This window comes from Octopus sinensis, linkage group LG16, assembly GCF_006345805.1.
Source record: "Octopus sinensis linkage group LG16, ASM634580v1, whole genome shotgun sequence".
Classification (NCBI taxonomy): Eukaryota; Metazoa; Mollusca; class Cephalopoda; order Octopoda; family Octopodidae; genus Octopus; species Octopus sinensis.
In genome coordinates this window covers 37499111-37520120 of record NC_043012.1, presented here as the reverse complement: position 1 = coordinate 37520120, position 21010 = coordinate 37499111, and the positions used below count along the sequence as shown (strand labels likewise).

At 35.4% G+C, this 21010-nt stretch overlaps 1 protein-coding gene across 1 annotated transcript in view; it reads left to right on the top strand.

Annotated features, from left to right (window-relative positions):
* Positions 1-2777: 2777 nt before the first annotated feature.
* LOC115220306 (DNA-binding protein RFX6-like) overlaps positions 2778-21010 on the top strand; it is a 97054-nt gene continuing 78821 nt past the window's right edge. Inside the window, exons 1-4 of the mRNA XM_029790410.2 lie at positions 2778-2922; positions 4032-4296; positions 11238-11361; positions 19092-19153. Of these exons, the coding sequence (XP_029646270.1) occupies positions 2778-2922; positions 4032-4296; positions 11238-11361; positions 19092-19153 (596 nt within the window). The remainder of the gene's footprint in view (positions 2923-4031; positions 4297-11237; positions 11362-19091; positions 19154-21010) is intronic.

Below are 21010 nucleotides of genomic sequence, written 5' to 3'. Positions count from 1 at the left end.
CATATTTGTCCAGCGGAAAATACAACTAATCGACGGCAATAAAGGAAGACATTTATTGCTAATAAAGAATTTTTAGATTAGTTGGAGAATAATATATTTTCTAAACATTCATGATGTCACAAATACAAACCAATAAGTACGAGGACAATAATTAAAGTGCGGAATGGTCATATGACTTTCTAGAATGCTTAGATTTTTTTTTAAAGTTTATAATGACACAGCAATATATCTAAAACTACAGAAACTTGAAATTTACTGTAGCCCTTCAAAAAGACAAAATCTTGATTTTATGTAATAATAATAATAATAATAATAATAATAATAATAATAATAATAATATAATAGTAATAATAATAATAATAATAATAATAATAATAATAATATAATAATAATAATAATAGTAATAATGATAATAATAATAATAATAATAATAATAATAATAATAATAATAATAATAATAATAATAATAATACTGGACTAAACTAAACGCAAAAGAAATAGACAAAGAAAAATCCCAGCAATGGTTGAGAAGTTCAGGACTCAAAGCAGAAACAGAGGGATTTTTAATTGCAGCACAAGACCAAAGCCTCCCCACCAGAAATTACCAAAAACATGTAATGAAAAGAAATATTACAAGTAACTGCAGAATATGTGGAGATGGACAAGAAACAATAAATCATATTATCTCTAGCTGCCCAGTCTTGGCTAAGAAGGAATATATTCACAGACATGACAGAGTTGGAACCTACATACATTGGAAGCTATGCCAACATTATGGAATAACAACAGAAAAAAGATGGTATAGGCACACACCAGAAAAGGTCACAGAAAACGAGAAAGCAACCATACTCTGGGATATGCCGATACACACAGATAGAGAAATTAAGGCCAACAGACCAGATATAGTTGTCAGAGATCATGAAGGAAAAAAAATGCTTTCTAATTGATGTATCAATACCGGCTGATGACAACGTGTCTCTAAAAGAAATGGAGAAACTCTCAAAATACAAAGACCTGGAAATAGAGGTAACTAGAATGTGGAATCTGAAAACAGAAACAATTCCTATCATAGTAGGTGCATTAGGCATGATAAAAAAATATTCAGACAAATACATAACAAAAACACCAGGACTTACAAACACATATAACATACAGAAAATTGCACTACTAGGCACTGCACACATCCTACGCAGAACACTTTCCATACAATAACCATCAGAGCATCACAACAAATCACAGCACATACCCAAGGCACACAGAGCTGTGCTCGGTAGTGAAGTGAAAGCACGCTATAAAAATAAAACTACTGAATAATAATAATAATAATAATAATAATAATAATAATAATAATAGTAATAATAATAATAATAATAACAACGACGATAATAATAACAACAACAACAACAATAATAACAACAACAACAACAACAATGATAATAATAATGATAATAATAACAACAACATCAATAACGATAATAATAACAGCAACAACAACAACAACAATAATAATAATGATAATAATAATAACAACATCAACAACGATAATAATAATAACATCAACAACAACAACAACAATAATAATAACAATAATAATAATAATAATAATAATAATAATAATAATAATAATAATAATAATAATAATGTGGAAGATGAAAAAGGTGAAGATGGTACCAATTACCGTCGAGACCTTGGGGACAATATCAAAAGATATTGAGAAGAATATTAAAAAATAGGAATAGAGTGAGCAGTAGTGCTGTTGCAAAAGGTTTACCTCCTTGGCACTACCAAAATCAGGAGGAAAGTACAAGACAGTTGAAGAAGACGGATGGCATGGTAGAAAGCCCGCTACTCAAGCAAGATTCTGAGATTTTCAAGAAAACCTTAATTAAAAGAATAATCATAAAAGTAGTTGCTATTCTAAAAACTTGTCAGAATAAAAGACATTAATTGAAAGCAAATAGACATATCCTGAACTTTCAGTCAGAAAGAAGAGTTGTTACGCACCCAAATGAGGTACCATTTCCATCCCTTATTTCCTAGCAGAGCTTCTTAACGATTGTTAGGAATCGGTTATGCCTGATGACGTAGAATGGAACAGAATGAAAAGTGGCAAATATTTATCAAAGTTCTTGCAATAATATAAGAGACCTTTTGAGAAAAAAATAGATACATATATATCAGAATATAAGTCAAATGAATGGCGTTTTTTTATTGATATTTCTACGCAAGCGAGTTTAAAATGAATTCTTTTACTCAATAAATATGGCCGCATTCCAGCTCAGTGCTATATTTAAGAGATGAGGAATTATGTACATTATTTACATTATTTACATTTGACAGATATTTGTCCTCATCATGTTTGTTGTTAACACAACCTTTCGGCTGATATACCCTCCAGCCTTTATCAGGTGTCTTGGGGAAATTTCTTACCTGGGTTCTCATTCCTAAGGTATTTTTCGATGTTGTTGTTATTATTGTTATTATTGTTATTATTATTATTATTATTATTATTATTATTATTATTATTATTATTATTATTATTATTATTATTCAGGTCACTGACTAGAATTGGACTCGGAATCTTGGGGTTAGTAGCCAGTGCTCTTAACCATTACGCCATATACCCAAGACACTTGATGACGGCTGAAGGGTATATATGCCAAAACGTTGTATTAACAAAAATCAAGATGAGGACAAATATCCGTCAAATGTAAATAATGTGAATTCCAGTTGTTCAACTCTATTAGTATGAAAGAGGAGTAGTCTTGAGAACAACGATGGCATCAATGGCGGTTTTGTGTAGATCTAATGATAGCGAACTTTCTCCTTGCTTACCAAAATGGCTACAAGAAATATTCGCACATTTTATTTCTTTGGCACTGCAAAATCAGAAAAGGGTGAACTTTAAGAGAAAACATGAAAGTTGGAAAAAAATTTTTAATAAATATTTAGTTGATAGAAAGACAAATCACCGAGTCCCTTTTAAGATATTCAACATAGAATATTTCTACTTTAGCAGAAAATTCAGGACTAGGCTTGGAAAAACTTAACTCGGGGATTTTTGAAGGGCCTCATAAAAGAGTGCATATAAAAATGTCCCCATTTCATAGATCAAGTGGATCACTGCTATCTGTTTATGGTCTTCGTTCCTTCGAGTTATCAAAGACTGTCATGGCAGCCATAGAGAAGAAACTTCTCTAAAATGCTTCCCTATTTTAAAAAGATTCTTCGTAATGGGAGCAACAAAATTTATTATCCCCAGTCATCCTGTTGTTTCCGAGAAAATGTTTGGTGATTTAAGCGAAGCGTATGGAAAAAGTTTTCGCCGTTTTCCCAGAATTTAAAAAACAATGAGAGATACATAACGGGGAAGGTGAGATGCACACCGGAGGCTTGACTACCATTAGGGCTTTCATAGGGTCTGTCTTGGTAAACCGCATCCTCAAAAGATCTATAGTAGGTATATATATGACGAAATTATGCTTGCAATTACACTCGCTGAAGAGGTTTAATGAAGTCGAAATATGTTCGAAGTTGTCACTGTAGCATCAAAGGTCATATTCACCCACCACATTAGCATAGTTTATCTAGATTTAATTAACTTTAATTAATTAAAATGTTTTTGGTTATCTCCCCTATCCTTCTTTACTAGAATTTATCATTAAAAATATTTCTCATTTTGACTGTATTTTAATTAATCAGAATTTCACGATAATCTCTCTTGCTTTTCTTTGCCAGAATTAATCATCAAATATTATTTCTCCTCCCTACAGATATAGTTTTAATTAATCAAAATTTCGTAGTTATCTCCCCTGTCATTTTTTACCAGAATCAACCAGTAATAATTATTTCTCTTTATTACCGCTAGAGTTTTAATGAATTAATTATTTTTGTTTTTGCCGAACAATATTTAGTATGATAGCACTGATTTTACTAATTCACGAAAAAAAAAACACATAATAACCTAATTTCTTGCAAAATATCATTTAAAGCGATTTTCCCCCTTTTTATTCCTGAATGTAATCTTTCAGATCTGGCGACGGGATATTCCGATGATGAGGTTAGCACAGGTGATGACGACGACGACGACGAAGACGACGATGGCGATGATGATGAAGATGATGACGGGGAAAAATCAGAGATACCTAAATCTCGATCCAGGCTTACTAATAATTCCAACAAAAACGCTAACAACAATAATAACAATAACAATAATAATAACTCACAAGCTCCAAAGAAAACCGTTGCTCAAATCATGAGAGACAAAAAGAAACAAACAGCTTTGACATTACAATGGTAAGTTGTGCTTTCTTCATCTCTCTATTTTCCTTCATATTCTTCTTCGTCGCCGTTACTGTTATCATCTTCTTCTTCATATACTTCACCTTCTTCTTCATTTCGTTCCTGTCTTCTTCTTCTTCTTCTTCTTCTTCTTCTTCTTCTTCTTCTTCTTCTTCTTCTTCTTTTTTCCCATCTTCTCTTTCATCTCTTTCTTCTTCCTCACTACTCCTCTTCTTCCTTCTCCTCTTCCCGCTTTCGATCTCTTCTTTTTCTTCTCTTCCCCCTCCCCTTTCTCTACTCCCCTTCTTTTCCTCATCTTCGCCCTCCTTCGTCTTCTCCTCCTTCTCCTCCAATCAACCCGTATCAGAAACGTTGACGACGGATGTATCTCCTCTGCCACCTCCACCATTCGTTGCACTCCTTGTGAGACATTGTTCCAACATTTTGTCCGGTGCTCTAGAATTCTGAGACAATGTCATCCCCTGACTAAAGACCAGACCTACTAACCTACAGCAGAGTGGGATCCGCTAAAGACCCACCAAGAGACAAACTTGGGATAATACGCCAGTCGACAGATCAAATCCTTCACCAGGCGTGGCGGTGTGGTAAGAGGTTTGCTTCCCAACCATATGGTTCTGGGTTCAGTCCCACTGCGTGGCACCTTAGGCAAGTATCTTCTACTGTAGTCTCAGGCGGGAAAAGCGTTGTGAGTGGATCTGGTAGACGGAAACTGAAAGAAGACTGGTCTATATATGTGTGCGTGTGTGTAAAAACGATGCAGAAGTGCATTGTGATTAGCGATGTGTTACAACATTCAATAGTCTGTTCAATCACGTGATGTGTGTGTTTGTGCACCGTCACCGCTTGAGAACCAGTGTTGCTGGAGTGTATGTCACCGTAACTTAGCGGTTCGATAAAAGCGATAAGTACCAGGCTTTAAAAAGAATGAAGCACTGGGGTCGATTCATTTGATTGAAAATTTCTTTAAGGTGGTGCTACAGCATGGCCGCCATCTAATGACTGATGCAAGTAAAAGATAAAAGATAACAACAGAAATTGCTTCTCAGATGGGGTTCCGTACAGTTTCCATCGACTGAATTTCATTCACAACAATTTTCTTTAATCAACCCGAAGCTATAATAATAGGTACTTACCCAAAGTTCTATGCAGTGGAATTCGAAACTGGAAATTCGCGGTTGCAAATCGAACTTTTTAACCACACAACCATGCATGCGACTATGAGGTTGACTTCGGTAAAACGACGATACAAGTTGGCTCCACAAGCACTTGAACTCTGGGAGTTAGTTATCAAGGCAAAGTAAAACACGATACCGTCACGATTATTTGTTTTTTCTGTTCAATTAATTCTTAATGTGTTAAAATTATCTCCCTTTCATTTGGAACTCGATGACAGTTGATATTACGGTTTTGTTTTCTTTCAATTCATTTAGAATTTTTTTTTCCTTTTGCATGCGTCATTCACTCCATCACCATCTACCTAATATATTTAAACTCATGCCGTTAGTCTACTTGAGTTATTTCTCTTGGATCGCCTTTTATAATCATGCAAATCATTCTCATCATTATGCTACGTATTTCCACTAATGAAACCGATTTCCACTAATGAAATCATAGTTGAGAAAACTTGAGTATACTGATGAGTTCTGATGAGGCTGAAACATGTTTGTAGCTGTTCTTTCCCGTTAACGAAGATGTGGTTTCTTTATAAACTCAATATTCTGTGAAATGAATTCTTAATTGCACAAAATTATCTCCTTTCATTTGGAACTCGATGACAGTTGATATTACGGTTTTGTTTTCTTTCAATTCATTTAGAATTTTTTTTTCCTTTTGCATGCGTCATTCACTCCATCACCATCTACCTAATATATTTAAACTCATGCCGTTAGTCTACTTGAGTTATTTCTCTTGGATCGCCTTTTATAATCATGCAAATCATTCTCATCATTATGCTACGTATTTCCACTAATGAAACCGATTTCCACTAATGAAACCGATTTCCACTAATGAAATCATAGTTGAGAAAACTTGAGTATACTGATGAGTTCTGATGAGGCTGAAACATGTTTGTAGCTGTTCTTTCCCGTTAACGAAGATGTGGTTTCTTTATAAACTCAATATTCTGTGAAATGAATTCTTAATTGCACAAAATTATCTCTCCTTTCTTTTGAAAATCTCTAACAATAGTCACCAGCCTTTGTTTTCTTTCTCCCACTAAGGGGCAAATTTGAATCCACTTAAAATATTTTTGCGTACGACAATCAAAACATCAGGACCTTAAGTAATACTGAGTCATTAAATTAAGTTGCAATTTCATAAACAGAATCAGAGTTTATAATAGAGTCACAAGATCACAGATGAAGTGGGGTTACTGTCGATGGAGGGGTCACCAGAGTATTACAGAGGAAATCATCAAGAGACATTACTGACTCGAGTCCCCAGCCTCGTGCGGGAAGTTATCCGGCTTCTATGTTGTATAAGTGGCCGAGATCACCACATTTCCTTGAATTGGACGCCAGCTGAGTGGACTGGAGTAACGTGAAATGAAATATTTTGCTCAAGAGCACAATGTCCCGCCCGATCCAGGAATCGAAACCGCAGTCTTGCGAATGTGAGTCTAACACCCTAACCACCAGGCGAAGTGCCTTCACTACCAATTGGAGAATCTTGGTAGAAGTTTTTAAAAACAAAAATAAAACCAAAAATATATTTGCATAGGTCGTTAAGAACACCACCGTCTACCAGATTATTTAAAATTATGCCATAGGTTCACTTGAGTTATTTCCCTTGGCTCACTCTTTGTAATTATATAAATTATATTAATAAACGTTCTTCGCAACTCTTTTTCTTCTTACAAAATCCGCCTTCCATTGACGAAACTAGCTCAGAAATTTCTCAATTAAAAAAATGAAAAGTTATATATTAAAAGACGTTTATCTGAAGATTAAATTAAATTACAGTAATTATATTTTATTAATTGGAAAAGAGAATTCGGTGGTTTGGTCACATATGGGGCGAAACTTCAATTTCTCTGAAGTCTTTCATGTTTATTCTGTGTTTGTTTTCTTGAAGCCGTTATCATTAATCTAAGAAACGATTTGGCTTTAAGACTTGTGACATGACATATTTATATTATAATAAAACCCAGCGATAAGAGGAGAAATATAAATATAGATAGCTAGAGAGAGAGAGAGAGAAAGCATATATGTATATATATATATGTATATATATATATGCATATATATATATATATAATATATATATATATAATATATATATATATATATTATATATATATATATATTATATAATAAAACCCAGCGATAAGAAGAGAAATATAAATATAGATAGATAGAGAGAGAGAGAGAGAGAGAGAAAGCATATATATATATATAATCTAGAAATAAAATAAGTATGGGAAGAAAGAGAAGGAAAGAATGGAGGCAGATCAAGTGAAAGAAAGAGATCTGAACTGAAAGAGAAGATTTAATGAATGTAGGAAGAACAGTTGTCAATAACGAAATTCATGTTCTGGACATTTTGTGATGAAAACATTATTAATTTGTTGTTGGATGTGTGGGAGGGAGGGCGACGGCAAGAAAAGGTTTTATTTATTCTTTAATAGAACAAAGTAAGATATGTTCAGAGGCGCTACTTTCCTCCTCTTTGATTACTTCTTCAACCCCCCGAACACACCATCCAAACCCACCACCACCACCAGGCTTGATCCGTTCTTACTACCCTTAGTTCGTCCAACCTAGACCCGACCCACTCCTCCACAATATACACACATGCAACCACCACCACCACCACCACCACCATCGACGACGACGACGCCGTCGCCATTACCATCACCCTTTTTTTTTTCTACTTGAGATCGATATAACACTGAAATACAACGTGACGCTCTCCAACTGAACAGAAACATCTGGAAGGAAAATTAAAGATTCTGACAGTCGTAAGATAAATTGTGATAGCGCATGGGGCGCACAAAGGGACGGAAGAAAAAGCCAATATTTGCAGACACGGCAATGAGGAGAGAACTGAGAGTTGTAAAGTTGCTAAATACTACAAGATGGTGGACGACGGGGAGAGGAAAGGGGGGGGAGGATAAGAAAGAGAGGGTAGCGGCGGTGGTGGGAGGAGGGAGATTGTGAAAGAAATTTAAAGTAATAAAATATACAAGTAAAGAGTTTGTGATTTTGTCAGAAGAAATGATGGCGGTTCAACAGCGGCTAACGTAGGAGGGCCGTCATGTTTACCGACATTTATGATGGCAGTTGGTTATAAAAACCTATTTCTTTCTTTTCTTTTTCTTTTCTTTTTTCTTTTCTACAATGGTTTCTTTCGTTGGATTATATGAATGAGAAGTTGGTTAGTTTGGATATCAGAGATGAGTGATCCTGAGCTGCACGTCCCAATGAAGGAGTTGCTTTTAAATGACATATTTGACAAAGGGCAGTAATTACGATACAACGACAATAATGGCCGACTGTGACGTCAGCTGAAACGGATCAATATCGGAAATATATCATTACATTTCTCTCTCTCTCTCTCTCTCTCTCTCTCTCTGACAACGATATTGTCTTCTATTTGAGAGAACTGGGTATTTACGTAGATTGCTAACTAAATATTAAACTATAATTTCAACAGACGTCTATACTCTTAACTAGTTATAAACTAGAGAAAACAGGCTTTACCAACACAATGCACTTTATTTTGTCTTTAGTAACGGAAACAGATCTTCTTTAAGTTACGCTTTGCTGTGGACTGTTTTTCAAAGGAGAAATTCAAATATCGCCATGTTTCGGAGTGAACATATTTCTGTTTTTCATAATACATTCCCGTTTTTATTTCTGGACTGCGGCCATGCTAGAGCACCGACTGGAAGGGCTTAGTTGGACAGATCGACCTCTATATTGATTTTTAAGTCTAGTATTTATTCTATCGTTCCCTTTTGCCGAACCGCTAAGATACAGGGACGTAAAAAAACAACAACACTGGTTATCAAGCGATGATGAGGGATAAATAAACGCGCGTAAGATCGCGTTTATTTATCACACGTAAGTTCGCCATATATATATATATATATATCTATATATATATATATATATATATATTATATATATATATATGTATGTATGTATGTATGTATGTATGTATGTATGTATGTATATATATATATTATATATATATAGATATATATATATATATATATATATATATATATATATACATATGGGGGATCTTTTCTAAAAGAAGGCCAGATTTTTCTAGTTAACTAAATAATTTGAAACTTCGTATACTGGTAGAATGTGTCAAAAGAAAACATTAATTTCAAATAATTTTTGGGAGAAAAATGTATATTCTAACTTTTACGTAGTTTAATTCTTCGAATTTTAACCAATCGTATTCTCTGTTTTGACCTCAATTCATTTACTACCGTGTTATTCATCCTTATCAGTCTTCTGTTTTCTGACTTCAAAGGCTTGTTTATTTCAATGTCATCCCTGACTTACGGACCGATTACCTGTGTGTGTGTGTGTTTGTTGTGTATGTGTGTGCGTGTGTGTGTTTGTTGTGTGTGTGTGTGTTATTGTTGTGTATGTGTGTGTGAGTGTGTTTTTTTGTTGTGTATGTGTGCGTGTGTGTGTGTGTGTCTTTTTGTCATGTATGTGTGTGTGTGTTTTTGTTGTGTATGTGTGTGCGTGTGTGTGTTTGTTGTGTGTGTGTGGGTGTTATTTTTGTGTATGTGTGTGTGTGTGTCTTTTTGTTGTGTATGTGTGCGTGTGTTGTGTATCTCTTAAATCGATGAATTTCGTGGCCCAACACACACACATACACAACAATAACACACACACACAACAAACACACACACGCACACATACACAACAAAAAAAAACACACACACAAACACACACACAAACACACATACACAACAAACACACACACACACACACAGGTAATCGGTCCGTAAGTCAGGGATGACATTGAAATAAACAAGCCTTTGAAGTCAGAAAACAGAAGACTGATAAGGATGAATAACACGGTAGTAAATGAATTGAGGTCAAAACAGAGAATATGATTGGTTAAAATTCGAAGAATTAAACTACGTAAAAGTTAGAATACACATTTTTCTCCAAAAAATTATTTGAAATTAATGTTTTCTTTTGACACATTCTACCAGTATACGAAGTTTCAAATTATTTAGTTAACTAGAAAAATCTGGCCTTCTTTTAGAAAAGATCCCATATGGGTGAAGGTGAGTAGCCTTATGGCTAGGATATTTGGTTTACGATAATAATGTTGCGAGTTCAAATCCTGGACCAGACAATGCGTTTTGTCCTTGCGCAGGGCACTTCATTTCACGTTGCCCCACTCTATTTAGATGAAGACAAACAAGACTCTGATTCTACTGCTGCAATTCTCTCTCTCTTTCTCTCTCTCTCTTTCTCTCTCTCTCTCTCTCCCTCTCTCTCTCTCTCCCTCTCCCTCTCTCTCTCTACCTCTCTCTTCATATCATGGTGTGCTAAGAAAAATATTGGAAGAGCCGAGGTGCCTATGCTTGTTCTTAACTACATAGGCATCTAAAACAGTTAGTAAAAGCATAGTATACAGCACCAAGTTATACTCTCTCGCGAGTGACGGCTGACATGCCTATCGCTCCGTCGAGGACAAAATGCACGTATCTCGTGTTAAACCTGAGTTCGATCACTACTCTAATTAATTCAAGCTTGTCAGCTAGAGGGCAAACGGAAGAGGTTTGGTAACGAACCTGATACTCTCTGTCATTTCCCGACTCCAATTCATAAGAAGTTATACTAAATTTCATTAAAATACAAAATTTAGCCTCTTTCTATGAATCTCAGTTAATACGACAGTCCTATTTATCGTATGTATTTCTCTTTCTCTCTTCTATTCTCTCCAACTTCTAGGCTGGAAGATAACTACTGCATTTGTGATGGTGTTTGCCTTCCACGATGCATTCTTTATGCTCATTATTTAGATTTTTGTCGTCAAGAAATCCTAGAACCTGCCTGCGCTGCCACTTTCGGAAAAGTAAGTACATCTTCAAGGTATTCTTGTTTCACTATTTATACCTTGTTTTCATCATCGTCTTTGTTTAAATATTCCGTTTATCATCACTTTCACCTTACTCTCGTACCTGCCTCATACCCTTCCCCTTCAAGCCTTCCTCTTTCATCCAATACGTTTACACTTACACATATTCTTCCCACACAACCCCCCACAGCACTACATTCCCATACTTGCACACTTCCATACATCTATGCACACCTCAAGAAACCCCACGCACTTAATACCACCACACACATTTTCCCTTATGTTAATCTCTATACACAGATACCCTCTTATACGTACACTCTGCCCTGCCGCTTCCTCTTTTCTACTTAACCTTCCCCTATAGAACTTTACTCTGGTCCCTTACTTTATGTTTTTCCTCCCATTCCCCACCACTTTTTCTCATTCCTTTTATTTTTCGTACCATCTTTTCACAACTTTTTAATTTTTCTGGTGAAGGACTAGCATCCGAAGCGTCAAAACACTTTTCCATCCTTTTACACGTTAAGCCAAAACAACATTTGTTAAAACATGCCTCTCCTGTTTTACCTTCTTTTTTTCTTTGTTCATTCATTTCCTAATACATATCTGCAATAACCTTGTTATTTTTAACTAATTTTAAAACGGAGAAAATTCCACAACTTTTGGTTAAGAAGCATTTAATTATCCATTTAATAAAGTTTTACCGATCAATTTCTCGGTGAAATAAACAAAAAAAAATGCTCTGGGGAAGATTCTATTAAACTTCTTCTTTTCAACAATAATTCAAAATGTCTGTTAAATTAATAACGTCAATATTTCCTGGTTCAACAAAGTACAAACTTTTCTAAGATTTTCAACAACGAAATACGATATTTCAATTTCTTCCCACCTATCGATGTTTATTAAACGTGATTATATCGCTGTTTTAATAACTTATTTTGCCAATAGGAGGCAGTAACAATGAGAAAACAAAACACATCATTGATTGTAATTTTTTTAGAAAATGGCTTCTGTCTTTGAGAATGTTCGAGTAAGTCACACGTTGGCTTATTGTGTCGGAACAGGAAATTGGCAAAATATTGAAAATGAGCGTGGAATTAATTTCTGCATTATATTCATTGTTGGTCTTGTCCATGTTCTTCTTATTATTATTATTTCTTTATTGCCCACAAGGAGCTAAACATAGAGGGGACAAACAAGAACGAAGGGATTAAGTCGATTACATCGACCCCAGTGCGTAGCTGGTACTTAATTTATCGACCCCGAAAGGATGAAAGGCAAAGTCGACCTCGGCGGAATTTGAACTCAGAACGTAGCGGCAGACGAAATACCTATTTCTTTACTGCCCACAAGGGGCTAAACACAGAGAGGACAAACAAGGACAGACAAACGGATTAAGTCGATTGTATCGACCCCAGTGCGTAACTGGTACTTAATTATCGACCCCGAAAGGATGAAAGGCAAAGTCGACTTCGGCGGAATTTGAACTCAGAACGTAGCGGCAGACGAAATACCGCTAAGCATTTCAACCGGCGTGCTAACGATTCTGCCAACTCGACGTTTCTGCCAACTTCTTCTTCTTCTTGTTGATCTCCAAGTACGATCTGATTCAACAGCGCCATCATCAAAAGCATTCCACCCACGACCTTCAAGCCAACTTTTTCAGGCATAGTGCACTTAGGCCTACACGATCCAATTTCCTCTTCTATTTTTTCTCTTTTGGAGAGAGATTTGGTTACTATTTCTAGCAGCTCGGTCAATCTCGCATAAAGTCTTGCATTAAGTCCTTTAGATAAGTGATAGAGCACCGGACAACGTTCCTTACAGTGTTTTATAACTTTCTTTCTCTCATTTCCACGTTCAAATCTCTCCAGAGCTGGCCTTCCATCGTAGTAAGGACAAAGATATAAACACTGGAAATCTAATCGAATTGATTTAATCGATTATGTCTCCACTGACTAGTCAAAATCGATATTAATTGTTGCAGGAAAAAAATGAAATAAATATATATTGTTATTTTCATTAAAATAATATTGGTAACACAGTTTTGAAATTATCAAAAGTAATAATATTGTATTTGTATGACCTATTCAGAATTAAACTACACCATTCCAAAGATAGAAATTATTTGAAAAAAAAATGAAATACATTCAAATTATATTTGTAGCTGATTGGGATCAATTAGTTCCAAACAGAGAACGCAAAATGTTAATTATTTTTGTCAGTGAAGAGAGGAAAATATTTCCAGTAAATTAAATTTATTTGATAAAATATCTATTCAGAAATTCCGGAAATTACTTAACAAGATGTTTTTCTTCTGCGTACCTCTGTCACTAACCACATGAAGTTATTTATTGGAAATATCAACGATCAGACTTGAAATATATTAGTAAAATAGCAACGTCGCCATATTGCACTTCCTTTGCTGGAGGAAAACTACAGAGTAGCGATACAGATCGGTATTTTCTCAGTTTGTTTTAATGATATATTTTAGTTTCCTCTTCTTCAAAACACTTAGTTGACATCTTCAGTTATGTAGGAGAGGCTCGTGCCCTGAGTAGCTCGCTTTTCTCAAACATATTCCAAGTAAAAGACGACAAACAAGCCAAGATCAGGCCATGACTTCCGACCTGCTGTTTGCCTTCGTAACGCTCTCCTTGACATGAAAAATTCTTTCTATGAATCCACTATGAAAGCGAAACCAACCAAGGTTGTATTCTCTCCCTCTCTTCTTTCTCTTTCTCTCTCTCTTTCTTTCTTTCTTTATCTCTATTTTCCTTCTCACTCTCGCTTTCCTCTTTCTCTTTCTCCCCAGATGAAAGCCATATTAAGGAAGACGTTAGTAGACATCGCAAACAATTATTTAACTTGTACTAAATAAACTCGATATATCACATCCGATCGAATGTTTATCAACTTGTCGCTTCCACCTAACTCTGTCATTATCTCCTACACCGTGTGTCTTTCGACATTACGAGAATATGTTTAAAGTATACTTAACACTACCGAGATCTAAATAGATCATTGTTATTATTATTATTATTATTATTATTATTATTATTATTATTATTATTATTATTATTATTATTGAGGACGCATGGCTTAGTTTGTTAGAGTTTTGTACTCATGATCCCGAGATTGTGGTTTCAATTCCTAGACGGGGTGGTGCGTCGTGTTCCTGAGCAAAACACTTCATCTCACGTTACTTTGGGATCACTTCGACACCTGACGCGGGGTACGAGGTGGTATTAAAAAGTTCCCGGTCTAGTTATGTTAAATAAAAAGTAACTTATTTACCTAAAACACAGCGATCATCACTTTTTTGAAGCCCTTCAACAGTGGAGGGACACCGAAGGAAGTTATCGTCCCAATGTAGACCTTGTCAACCCCGAATGAGTTTTATTAAAGTCACTTAAGGATCAAGGGCAAGTCGTTTAATAGGGTGACGGATTAAGTTTCCTTTCACTAAAAACAAAAACAGATTTTTCATTCGGGCTTCCACACGATTTCCGTCAACTAAATTTCACTTACGAGATTTTGGTCAACATGAGGCTATTATAGAAGGCTTTGCCTAATGTTCCACGGACTTTAGATAAGTGATGACTTATCTAAAAGCGCCGGACAAAGTTCCTTACAGTGTTTATAGCTTTCTTTCTCTCATTTCCACGTTACAAATCTCTCCAAAACTGGCCTTCCATCGTAGTAAGGACAATTATATCAACACTGGAAATATAATCGAAAACCCAAAACCACGCAATTGCGAAACAAAAGCAATGCTCTTCGATGATTTTACAGACCCTTCAATACTGAAAGGACCAAGGAAACAAGTTATCTTCACACGAAAGACCAGGACAAGCCTCAATGTTTGCTAAAGGCACCCAAGGGTCGAGTGGAGAGTAATGATGGTTTATGTCTCTGGCCCCAAAACAGAAAAAAGTTCCTCACTCGAACTTTTCACAATTACCGTCTAATAAATTTGCCGAGGTTTTAGTCAACAAGAGGCTATAGTGAAAGAACTTGCCCAAGATGCCATAGATTTGAACTGGACCCGAAACCAGGTACACGTGATTTCAACTGCTTAACCTCACAGCTATGTTGTGCCAGCAATAGTGACCTCTTGCGTCATCCAATCCCTCCTTTCTTGTGTACATTTTGGATAAGACAGGATGATTTCAATGACAGATATATTATATTCAGACTGAGATTAAATGTTAAACTCCTATCTGCTTTTCTATCACTGCTGAAGCAAGAACATTTAATGTCATAAACAAACATTATTTAAATCACCTGCTGATATTTAACCAGGAAAAAAAACGTATTTCCGATAAGATTAATTGAATTTTGAAGGAAATTTTGTTGACGTTCTGTAAACGATATCCAGCTGGACTAAAGACACGATCAAATGTCACTTCGCAGAAAGGAAAAAAAAACTTAACCGGAAGTTTTTGCTTTCCCTGTCTCACTTCTTTTATTAAGCACCAATAAAGGTTATTCAATCGATATTCCTCCTAAATCTCTGATGGGGATGATAAACCACTGCTATTTACTTCCTACAACTTTTCAACTTGATGAAATTGTCAAACTAAGAGTCCATTTGGTTGAGCTGCTTAAAGGAAAGGTTGTGTTGACGATACAGAAAGGCCATAGCTCTCTAATGAATATTCATAAGTTGATTAACTAAAAACAGTAAAACATCACTTGAGGATCATAACAACTTAATTACAATTAGGTGGTTTGTTTTTATTGTTTTTTAATCTGAAAATACGTTGGTTTTTCTTCTTTTAGTTTTATTCCTTGATTTCCAGTTATCTTCTTTCTGGTTTAAATATTTTCAATCACTTTTTTTTTAATTAATAGGAATTCTTAACTGTCATCAGCTCCATATGATTAGATTGTGTGGCATCGCCATATTAGGGCTGACGGTTTTTCACTTAAGAAAGTAATTGTCGCTTTCAAAAGAAATTCTTTCAGCTCAAGATGAGAGCAACGTAAAATGAAGTGTCTTACTCAACGATACAATGCACCACCCCGTTCGAGAATCGAACCTACAACCCAACAGTCATACACCACATACTAGGCTATGCATCTTCGCGTACTTGAATCTACTTGGACATTTATGATAGAGCCTTAAGACAAAACTGAATTCAAATACTTTTGAAAGTAATTTTATAAAAGTTTTGGAAGAATGGGAGAAAATATTTCCAGCGGCTGAAGGAAAGATTGTTTTGATGGTTTCGAAAGAAAAAGAAGTACAAGAGAATCATGCCAGAGGCATCAGTTATTTCATTTGCTTTTTGCAATAAACATTAATTCTAATTCCTTAATCATCTTAGAATTAATAATTTGAAGATAAAAGAATATTTTATTTTAGAAATCAAGAATAATATTGCATTCGGAAATATTTGACCATTTCTATGGATAAAGGCAAGAGTAAAAGTGTGACACGGTGTGGTCCTCGGAAACCACTGGGTCAAACCATGATAACTTCGTTGTTGCTATGCACCGATGGGGGAAACGGTTCTTTTGAAAGGTGCCGAAACCGTTATGGTCACATGTTGACAGCTAATGAAGAGACTGTCATTCACGCTGTTCAGGCTGCATATATATATATATATATATATATATATACTTATTTAAAGCAGCAGAAAATTCAACAAAACCTGTTACTCTGAGTTCCCGTTGCCGTTCATCGGACAGTTTTTGCTAGAAAAACTGCAAATTCTAGCAAAAACTGTCCGATGAACGGCAACGGGAAACTCAGTGTAACAGGTTTTGTTGAATTTTCTGCTGCTTTAAATAAAGCATATTACTCTACCCCTGGTATTTGAGTACTCCTTTTTCCACCTTGTTTCACATTTATGTGTTTACTCCGGTATAATATATATATATATATATATATATATATATATATATATATATATATAATATAGGTAGATAGAAAAAAAAAGGGAGAGAGGGAGAGAGAGATACACATACACACACACACCAACAAAACAAAATCGTAAGTCTGTTAAAGAAGAATTTATTATATTGATAGAAAGAAGACTGTCGAAGGCCGCCGGAATAGTGCTTAAGGGATGCATGTGGCCCTTTGAACCGTGGTTGAGGAAAGCTGGTATATAGGGTCCTGCTGTACGATAAAGATTTACATTGAATTTTGCAGGAATTTTGTATAAACGAACATCTTCTGGAGAACTTTGTCACAAAATATATCAAACTTTCTGATGCATTTTATTTCTAAAAATTTAAGTTTTCTTTTGTACCTTTTTACTTTAATTGTATATTTTTGTTTGTTTGTTTACTTTTATTTTTTCCCCGAGTTATAAACAGAAAAATTTTTCTTTTTCGTTTAATTTCTGATAAGAAAAAAACTTCTAAACGTATATCTCCAGGTAGTAGAATAAACATAAGAAACGATGCTGATTATAAAACTTATTTATTTAGAATAATTGGGTAAATTACTGTAGTATTAAAAAAAATATAAAATGTATATCCCGAAAAAAAAATACGAAATGTAAAGAGAGCAAAATTATAATTTAGGTTCCATGTTACCACGATTATTTCTTTCTTTGGGGTATTTTTTAAAAGCTGGATTTATAGAGAGATAATAGATGATAGACAGATAGATTATATTGTGATATATATATATATATATATATATATATATATATATATTGTGATATATATATATATATATATATATATATATATATATATATATATTTTAAATAGGTGAATGAATGTATCCTAGTTTATCGTCAGCATGGAAAATATATATATATATATATATAAACATACATATGAATATAATATATGATATAATTGATACTAAATGCGACTAAGGGTGTCAAGACACCTACATTTCTAGAAATAAGAGTTAAAATCCTCTAATGCTGTAGTAAAAGCATATAATTGTATACATATATGTTCACAGGGGCTGCAATCTCCCAAAAACACTGATTCGAGAATTCCCTATACTGAACGTTCAGTTTCGGCTATTTCCGTAGCCTCTTCGGTATGGACTGCTCGTTCGGCTATTTCCGGGATTAATTACCGTCAGCATATATGTATTTTCCATAAAAAATTTATGGATGGTTTTTAGCGAATAGCTAATGTATATACAAAAATTAATATAAAAAGCCATGAGGTATATTGAATGCGTGAGTGACAGACAGACAAAGAGAAAAAGGAAATGAAGACTGGATGAAGAGTGAGGGAAACTTAGAGAGAGACGTTGGGCGAAATGGCATTTTGAGCGAAAGAATATCTCCCACAACAGGCGCAGGAGTGGCTGTGTGGTAAGTAGCTTGTTTACCAACCACATGGTTCCGGGTTCAATCCCACTGCGTGGCACCTTGGGCAAGTGTCTTCTACTATAGCCTTAAGCCAACCAAAGCCTTGTCAGTGGATTTAGTAGATGGAAACTGAAAGAAGCCTGTCATATATATGTGTGTGTGTGTGTGTGTGTCTGCCTGTGTTTGTTCCCCTGGCATTGCTTGACAACCGATGCCGGTGTGTTTATGTCCCCGTTACTTAGCGGTTCGGCAAAAGAGACCGATAGAATAAGTACTGGGCTTACAAAAGAATAAGTCTCGGGATCGAGTTGCTCGACTAAAGGCGGTGCTCCAGCATGGCCGCAGTCAAATGACTGAAACAAGTAAAAGAGTAAAAGAATAAAGAGAGTAACATTTACCATGTTAAGGTTCTTCTTCTTCCTTTTCTTTTAGACGATTCGCCAGAAGTTTCCACATCTCACTACCAGACGTCTGGGCACACGTGGACATTCCAAGTAAGTGGACATTTCCAATTCCAAACTGTGGCCACCTCGTAGAGAGATATTCTTTGGGAGGTTCTTTAGAAAACAATAGTTAGCATGTAACTCTCACAGCAACGAAACATCTACACACGTTCATAGAACCTATAAGCACACGCGCATGCACATACACGCACACGCACGCACTCACGCACACACTTATACACACATAAAATATATAGCTATAACACATACATAGTACATTCACACATATATGCATATATATATATATATATAAATTATACATACGCATACATGTACATAGGTGCGTATGTATTAATATAATAATATATATATATATATATATATATATATATATTATTATTCTCTTATTTGGTCTGCCTCCAATGCTGGTTTTACTGAGATTCCCTTTTTGTAGTAGAAGAAATAGCTGTAACCTTTGACTGTATTTCTAAAATCGGTATTGGTAAGCAAACTCGTGCTAAACCCTTATTGCTAGATTATATATATATATATATTTATATGTATTATATATGTCTGTGTATATGTATGTATGTTTGTATATATATGGATGCATCTGTACATATTTACGTATACATATATATGTATTTACACATATATATATGTGTGCCATACAAATATATATGTATATATACATACATACATGTGAATATATATATATATATATATATATATAATACATATGTATGTATGTATGCATGCATGTATGTATGTATGTATGTAATTATTCGTACAGGGTACGATGGATAAATTGTCACTATTTCATGTTTTAAATTTCGCGCATATGGATTGTTTGTTTTTGGTTTTGTCGACTACACAGTATAGTAGGGTCAGTTGGGCACCGTCTGTGAGAAAAACGGCACCATGACGCAATTCTCTCGGCCAGAAATTTGAAAACGACATGTTGTCCTGCTTGGCATTCGCACCAGAAGCTCCAACACGAACATTTGAGAGTATTTGGGTGTCAATCCGAGGACAGTGCAGAGGATTTAAAAGGAGTTGGATGAGTCTCGTGGTGATTACGGAGGTAAGGCAGCTCGGAAAACTCACTCTGGTCGTTCTGATAAGAAAAGAACTCCTGAATTTGTTGGTGAGATCCAGCCCATAATTGAAAACGATCCCTCTAAGTCAATCAAGTCCAACGCCAGGGACATGGGAATGTCTGAGTTTCTTGTCAGGCGAGTAATGCATGAAGACATCCAGTATTTCTCATACAAGATGTTAGAGGGCCAATTTTTATTCCAAGGCATCAAGAACGAGAAGAAAGACAGCTCTACTAATCATTTCAGCAAACTCAAGCATCCTCTCCAACCGAACATGCTTTGGCTTTCTGCCAGGATCAGATGATGAACACACAGAACAACCGTTGATTTGCCATATCCACAAAACGTGTACCGAGAGTGATAAAAATCAAACATCCAGTCAACATCATGGTGTTTAGCGGGATCACTAGTGATGGCGACGTTATGCCTTCATTCATCTTCTCACACGGCCTCAGACTCAACACTGAGGCCTACATCAAGTGTCTGTAAGAGGTAGTGCTGCCCTGGGTCAAGAACGTGGCTGCTGGAAGACCCTATGTCTGGCAACAGAACTCAGTACCATGCCACACAAGCAGGACAATCTAGTCACGGCTGTCAGACGATTTCTGCGATCACATGACCCCTAACATCTGGCCACCCAACTCCCCAGACTGCAACTCCCTTGATTATTATGCGTGGGGCGCAGTTGAGCGGGAGGTCAACAAAACTCCCTGTAACACCAAAGATGAACTGAAGGCAAAGATTATGGTAGCATTCACCAACTTAAGCAAGGAGACTGTCTAGAAGAGTTGCAGGAGATTACGAAGTC